The following is a 7,539-nucleotide window of genomic DNA, read 5'->3' on the forward strand; positions in this document are numbered from 1 at the left end:
GGGAGACTTTTCATTTTGTTCTGTACTAAGAAAAATTCTTCTGCCTTGGGATCCTGTTGATCTGTGACCTTACCCCCAACCCTGTGCTCTCTGAAACATGTGCTGTGTCCACTCAGGGTTAAATGGATTAAGGGTGGTGCAAGATGTGCTTTGTTAAACAGATGCTTGAAGGCAGCATGCTCGTTAAGAGTCATCACCACTCCCTAATCTCAAGTAACCAGGGACACAAACACTGTGGAAGGCCGCAGGGTCCTCTGCCTAGGAAAACCAGAGACCTTTGTTCACTTGTTTATCTGCTGACCTTCCCTCCACTATTGTCCCATGACCCTGCCAAATCCCCCTCTGTGAGAAACACCCAAGAATTATCAATAAAAAAATAAATTAAAAAAAAAAAATCTGAAAGCCTATTATTACACTACCTTCTGGGAGATAAATGAAGCATAGCACACTAGCTGGTATGAGCACTCACCTATTTGGCCAGAAATTGTCATAAGTAATCCTATATGTGGCAGGGTTATAGTTGCTCTTATAACGGCATCAAATACAGAAATGGCAATAAACAGCAAGTTCATGTTTTTGGAAGAAACAGCTCTCTCTTGAGTTCTGGCGCAGTCTTAGCAGTTTTCTTTGGTCTTTTTTGTTTGTTTGTTTTTTGAGACAGAGTCTCACTCTGTCACCCAGGTTGGGGTGCAGTGGCGCAATCTCGGCTCACTGCAAGCTCCGCCTCTCGGGTTCACACCATTCTCCTGCCTCAGCCTCCCGAGTAGCTGGGACTACAGGCGCCTGCCACCACGCCCAGCTAATTTTTTGTATTTTTAGTAGAGACGGGGTTTCACCGTGTTAGCCAGGATGGTCTTGATCTCCTGAGCTCATGATCCGCCTGCCTCAGCCTCCCAAAGTACTAGGATTACAGGCGTGAGCCACCACGCCCGGCCTTCTTTGGTCTTGATCTGTCTCCAGCCTCACCCATTAAAGTTTGGTGCTGGTGGTGGGTTGTCTAAAAGTCTTAGGTTGAACTCACACCCTCAAATCTGGCTTAGAATGAAACGAAATCAAAAGAAAAATGGAACACCTCCTAGCTGAACACCTTTTTGTATGAGACAGGTTTTAATATCCAAATGTACTCAAAATCTCCACAATGCACTGCACCTACCCCTGGGATACTTAACCAAGCAATCGAGCTGTATTTCTAATGAACCTTAACTGCTTCCTGCACTTTCCACTCCCCTGTCCCAAGTTTTCTTTCCTTTTTCTTTTTTTCTTTCTTTCTTTCTTTTTTCTTTTTCTTTTTTTTTTTTTTGAGACGGAGTTTCACTCTTGTTGCCCAGGCTGTAGTGCAATTGTGCAATCTCGGCTCACTGCAACCTTCACCTCCGGGGTTCAAGCGATTCTCCTGCCTCAGCCTCCCGAGTAGCTGGGATTACAGGCGCCCGCTACCACGCCCGGCGGCTAATTTTTTTGTATTTTTAATAGAAACGGGGTTTTGCCATGTTGGGCAGGCTGGTCTCAAATTACTGACCTCAGGCGATCCACCCACCTAGGCCTCCCAAAGTGCTGGGATTACAGGCGTGAGCCATGCTCTCGGCCCCCCAAGTTTTCTTAATTCTTCAAGAGCTTTCTTGGGATTACAGGCAGATTACAAACACTGTGAATACTTTCACAGAAAGCTAAAATAATTTTTTCAAAAGACCATTCTTTTCCTTGCCCCACTGTGAAGCAGGATATTAAGGCTACGAACACCTAGCTTCAGGGCTATGTTCAAGAAAGACAACTTACCTCATTTGCTTATGCAGTGCATATGCTTCAATCAAAGAATGCACCATACTGGCCTAAAAACATCAGCGTAAAAAAAAAAAAAGAAAAGCAGAAATAGTCTCTTTAAAGTTTAATTCAGCAAAATCCCCGTCAATCTCACCATCCTGAACAAAGGAACGGATTAATTTTGTTTCAACTGGCTTCCCTTCTGTTAACAGTTACAATACACTTTAGACAATACAGATACAAAGTATCAAAATCACTAAGGTGAAAGCTACCGGGCCTTAGGCAGGTGATGGAACACCTTCCCCCTGCAGCTTGTTTTCCCACGACTTCAGCGGTCCCCTATGAGTGGAAACTGCGTCCTCTCCCCTCCTCCGTACCCCCTCCCCCACTCCTACCTGTCCATTGGACGTCCCGAAGAGACATGCTGCGCTCTCAGAAACGATATGAGAACACTTCCTTCTGATACAGCTTTAGGTATCTGATACAGCTACTCGAAATTTCTGAAGATTTCCCCCAGCCCAGTGTCCTCTCCGCTTCCTAACGCTCTTTCGTCCACCGCCCCCACCCCCACCCCCACCCCCACCCCCACCCCAAAAGCCCATGGTCTTTCATCCCGACTTCCCTTACCCGTTTGGGGATCTTGGCCAGGGAGTCACACATACTGACATACTCGGGACTATAGATATAAACCGGGACCAGCGACTGCCCACTGTCCGCCGGTTCCTCCGGCTCCTCCATCTTCCGCTTAAAACCGTTCCGCAGCCACCTTCTAGATCTGGCTTTTTTCGGACTCGGCCAGGGTTCTAGTTCCTGCTCCTCTGATCGGCCGCAGCGGTGCTCCCTGGTCAACATTCCCTCCTATTCTTGAGATCGCCGGAGACACTATCACCGCTCCCCATCCTATTGAAGGAATGGATGGGACTTCCCAGACCAGACTCCCCTCATTTAGTGACCACAGTTCAAGGAAAAGGGTTTGGCAGATGTAAAAGTCCAAATAGCTGTCAATTAGGATCGATTGTTTTTATGGCACAAATAAGTAGGGTCAAAACTAACCATCCTTGTTGCCCTACGGGGCCATTTGAGATGAAGTCAGACCAGTTTCACAGCATGCTGGGAGATGTAGTTTCCGGAGGTTTGAGCAACGGAAGAGCCGGGGCTAAACACTAAAATAACCGCGATTTTTAGTTTCAGCGCTAAGACCAAAAAAAAAAAAAAAAAAAAGTAGCCTCAACTCTTTATGAATTGTTTCAATCTGCAAACACATCCATTTAACCATATAAACACAGATAGAATGTGGCCACCTAGAGCCTCCACCATCCAGCTACATCAGCTGCCTATCCTAAGGATAGGCTTTTTTTTTTTTTTTTTTTGGTGGGGGCGCTATTTAATGGCACAAATGGTTTGAAAAGTTTACACAGTAAATTCTGTGATGCAATTTTATAGTTCATTTCTTTTCATCATTAACTATCCATGTCCACATGAGAGTTAACAATCTCAATAATTTACTCTGGCAAATCTGATAGTACTTTCCCAAGAGACTGGCTGGTGCAGTGGAAATTGCTTGGTAGATTCCGATCAAGCAATGATGTCAAATGTAACTCCTTGAACATTCATGTGGTAGGAAGGTTGCAAGCAGTGGTGTTTGGAAACTGCAGCTCTTCTCCTCCTACCTCCTCTTGTTTCTGCAGCTAAACATAGATTAGGGAAATATTTTAGGTTTGGTGTGAGGGTCCAGTTTAAGACTATCTGAGGCGGTTTTAGAATTACCATCAGCATTTGGAGGTTCCTGGAGGCCCCTATGATCTGATAAAACCTGGCCAGTGCTCAGGCTCTTAATTCTCATGGCAACCTAAACTGACTGACTAACACCACTGGGACAACCTAATATCCTTACTATATTTAAAGTCTGGCTTGCTTTTTAGACTTTAAACATTTATTGAAGATTGTGACATGCACATTGGCCATATTATCTCATTTCATCCTTGCAACAGTCCTATAAAGGAGGTTGCAATACACCCATTTTACAGATGCAGTTTAGAGAAACAACCATTCAAAATCACATACTTAACAAGCAGATAAGTAGGAATTCAAAATTAGGTCAGCCTGACACTGAAGCCTTTGAACATTCCCTTTATTATATAAACTTGATTCGTCCAGGATGACTTTGTGTTATGATATAACTTTGTTCACCCTCCATTTTGTATCCCTTCAATACTTATTCTGAAAATCTTGGGGGTGTTTTGGTGATGTGCTCTGTAACTAGAATGTAAGATCTTATGTTTCTTTTATTTATGTCTTCCCATAGTAACTAGTTAAAAGCTCTGCAGTCATTCGTTCATCAAACATTTATCTGATATTAAGTGTACAGTACAGCTGAGGATTCAAAGATAAATTATGATGTGATCTCTGCTCTCAAGGAATTTGCATTCTTTTTTTTTTTTTTTTTTTTTTTTTTTTGAGACAGAGGAGTCTTGCTCTGTCGCCCAGGCTGGAGTGCCGTGGCGCGATCTCCTCTCGCTGCAAGCTCCGCCTCCCGGGTTCATGCCATTCTCCTGCCTCAGCCTGTCGAAGTAGCTGGGACTACAGGCGCCCGCCACCACGCCCAGCTAATTTTTTTATTTTTAGTAGAGACGGGGTTTCACTGTGGTCTCTATCTCCTGACCTCGTGATCCGCCCGCCTCGGCCTCCCAAAGTGCTGGGATTACAAGTGTGAGCCACCGCGCCCAGCCAGAATTTGCATTCTTATACAGAAGATGGGGCAAGTACACAAGAAACCAAAGGCAATGCAGAGTCAGACAATGAATGTAGGGTGCTTAGCCTACTTAATAAATGAGCATTAAGTACTAAATAACTGGCATTTAATAAATGGTAACTAGAATTCATCTTTGATGGCATTTGAGAGGGTGTTAGGAGGTGGGCAAGATTTTGCTTGGTGAAGATGGGAGCCAGGAGAGGGCATGCTGACTAGAATGAACAGCATAAACAGTAACACAAAAGGGAAAATTTCTCGTCGAGTTTAGCTAAAAGGGCCAGATCATGAAGAACATTGAATACCAGGCTAAAGAGAATAGACTACATTCTGTGGGAAATGGGAAAACATATTTAGACAGAAATAGTAAGGAAAAAAGATTTCTATAGCAGCAGTGTGTAGGAAAGATTAGTCATTAAAAGGCTAGGGGCAGTTAGAGTGCCACAATGGTCCAAATAAGAAGTGATAATGATTTTAAACTAGGGTGGGGGCAATGGGAACAAAGGAGAAATAATGTACAGGGTAGGTTCAACAGAACTTTTTTATTACTTGGATATTGGTGAGAGGGAGGAAGATGGAAAAGGGTTGCTGAAAACTCTTAAATGTAAACTCAGGGTAAAGAAAAGACTAGAGGTAGCAATATAAGAAAGAGGGCAATTGGGAGGAAGAACTCACACAGTAGGGCAGAATAGACATAGATTCTGATTTTAAAAGTGTTGAAAAGTGTTTCAGAAATTAGTGGGTTAAACAATTGCAGTGATACACACACACACACACACACACACACTTTTCCATATAAAGAGGAGAAAACTGAAGTCATAAGAGTGGCTGAGCTAGGCAAGGGATGTGGCTTTCTCCACTGGGATGCCTAACAGTCATATCCAACAACATTTTCAAAACCAAGCTCCCAATTTCCCCACCCAAGTTCTTTCCACTTCTTTTCTATCTTTCATAGCTCAGTAAAGATACCAACATCTATCCAGTTGCCTAAGTCAGAAACCTGGGAGTTATTTGTGTTTCTTCCTTTCCTTCACCTGCAGATCCAGTCCATCAGAAATTTCCATCGGTTCTACGTCCAAGACATGCCTTAAATACATTCACTTCTCTCACTCTGTACTGCCACCACTCTAGTCTGGATACTATTATCTCTCACTTAGACTTTCTGCAGTATCAACTGGGCTTTGCTTCCATTCTTGCTGCCTTACAACCCATTATCTTTGCAGCCACCAGAGTGAACCTCCAAAAAAAAGTAAATCAGATCATGTCACAAAACCTGCCCCAGACTCTGGTGAAGACCTCTGAGCTAGGAAGAAGAGTGTCATTTTTGGAAATGCCTGTGTGTAAGAGTTTAGAGGAGAAAAAGATGTCAGAAAGAAGACAAGGAATGGTCAAAGACCCCTTTTTGTCATTAGAAATTCACTGGTGCCCTATGGAACAAAACAAAACAGGAGGTAGGGGAGGAAGCCAGATTGTGGGGGTTTAAGAAGTGAAGCCAACACAGTTAAGTGTAGCTTCCTCTTTGAAAAAATGTGATTGTGAAAGGAAGGAGTTAGTCTAACAGCTTGAGGGGACATCGGAGCCCAGAAATTTTTTTAAGATAAGAGAAAACTGCACATGTTTATAGACAGGAGAAGCTACAGGAGTTGACTGAAAGGTGAGATCATGATGACGGGCAACATAAGGAGAAATGAGACTTGTTCTGGGCCTTCAGGGATAGGCAGCAGAAAGAGGGCAGGAGATAGACTGGTCAACTGATACCCTAAATTCTGGACTCTTCTTGGGTGACATGAAAAGGTATTGTTTCATGTGTCCTTTCTGATCTAGTAACAAATAGCTGAATGGCTCTAAACCGGAAACACTATCCAAGTACCCCATGCAATGTGGCAAGATGATTCAGCTATGGAGAAAGATAAATTGTCGCACAATGCTCTGGAATTGGCAACCTATTCTTGCAGCTAATCTCAAAGGGCGGCTAGACGCTTGCTCATGGTTAAGAAAGAGCACACATCATGCCACAGGTCCCTCACCTCAATTTTCCACATTCGTAACACCCATATGGTTCTTAAACTGGGAAGTAAACCCTTCTCAATGCACTTTATTTGCAGTTGGAGGACTTGAGGTCAGAGGAAGTAGGTTGAATCTTGGCTTCAAAGCTTGCTATGGTGGTGACCCAGGGCAAGTTACTTGACTCACTTTCCTCAATCATTATTGCTAAAAGTAACATTCGAACCGGTAAGTTCAGGTTGGGCTGTGCCATATTTTTTTGGTGCTTTCCCCTGCTTTTCCCCAGAAGGGGAGGCAAACACATTACAAGGGCACCACCCTTCAGTGAATGAGCAGAGTCTTCTCTGCTCATTTCACTATCTGTCCAGTGACACTTCAACTGTCTTCAACTGACCCTTGTCACACCACCCCCTTAATGTCATTTTCCTTGGAGAGTGTCGTTGTTGAGAATGTGATCGCTAGCGTCAGACTGCATGGGTTCAACTTCCAGCTCTATCACTTATTAGATGATTGATTTGGGGCAATTTACTTAAACCCTCAGTGCCTCAGGTAGCTTACTTGTAAGATGGCAGTATCTATCTTACATGGCAATTGTGAAGATAAAATGGCTCACGCTAAGTGCCTATATAACAATGGCATTTGGTATGTGCTCAAATATTGGTTATTTAAGAGCCATTATGCCAAATATTTCTATATTTGGTGGGGAAGGGAGTTTCCCCCTACTGTCATCCTTACCCCTATACCACTACTGCACAAGTACTACTAGTGGTTTGAGAATAAGTTCTTGGTTTTTTGGCTTAGCCTTAAAAGAAATCACACATCTGCTAAATATAGGGTGACCATATCTTTCAAACTGAGACATTTTTTGAGAGTGACACAGTGCTATTGATAATTATGCCAGTAAAACAGGCATAAATGGGGGCTGCCCTGGACAAACCAACACCTGAGGTTACTCAAGTTAAAAAGGAAATGAATGTCTACCAAATATAAGAATAAAAATTGATGGCTGTATTTTTTAAAAATTA

At 43.2% G+C, this 7,539-nt stretch overlaps 1 protein-coding gene across 11 annotated transcripts in view; it reads right to left on the minus strand.

The window, feature by feature from the left end:
- The window catches only part of HDAC8 (histone deacetylase 8), a 245,871-nt gene extending 242,371 nt beyond the window's left edge, over nt 1-3,500 (minus strand). For 2 of the 11 annotated variants that reach the window (XR_001337671.4, XM_063601907.1), the window contains exons 1-2: nt 2,389-3,476; nt 1,777-1,829 (exon numbers count right to left, since the gene is read on the minus strand). Coding sequence is in view for 10 of the 11 variants with exons in the window: in XM_063601907.1 (XP_063457977.1) it covers nt 1,777-1,829; nt 2,389-2,613 (278 nt within the window). In the remaining variant the exon portion in view is untranslated. Of the gene's footprint in view, nt 1-1,776; nt 1,830-2,388 lie in introns of all 11 variants that reach the window. The other 9 variants (XM_055106675.2, XM_008969141.4, XM_057301162.2 and 6 more) reach the window with 9 other exon arrangements.
- Nucleotides 3,501-7,539: the final 4,039 nt, after the last annotated feature.

This window comes from Pan paniscus, chromosome X, assembly GCF_029289425.2.
Source record: "Pan paniscus chromosome X, NHGRI_mPanPan1-v2.0_pri, whole genome shotgun sequence".
Classification (NCBI taxonomy): Eukaryota; Metazoa; Chordata; class Mammalia; order Primates; family Hominidae; genus Pan; species Pan paniscus.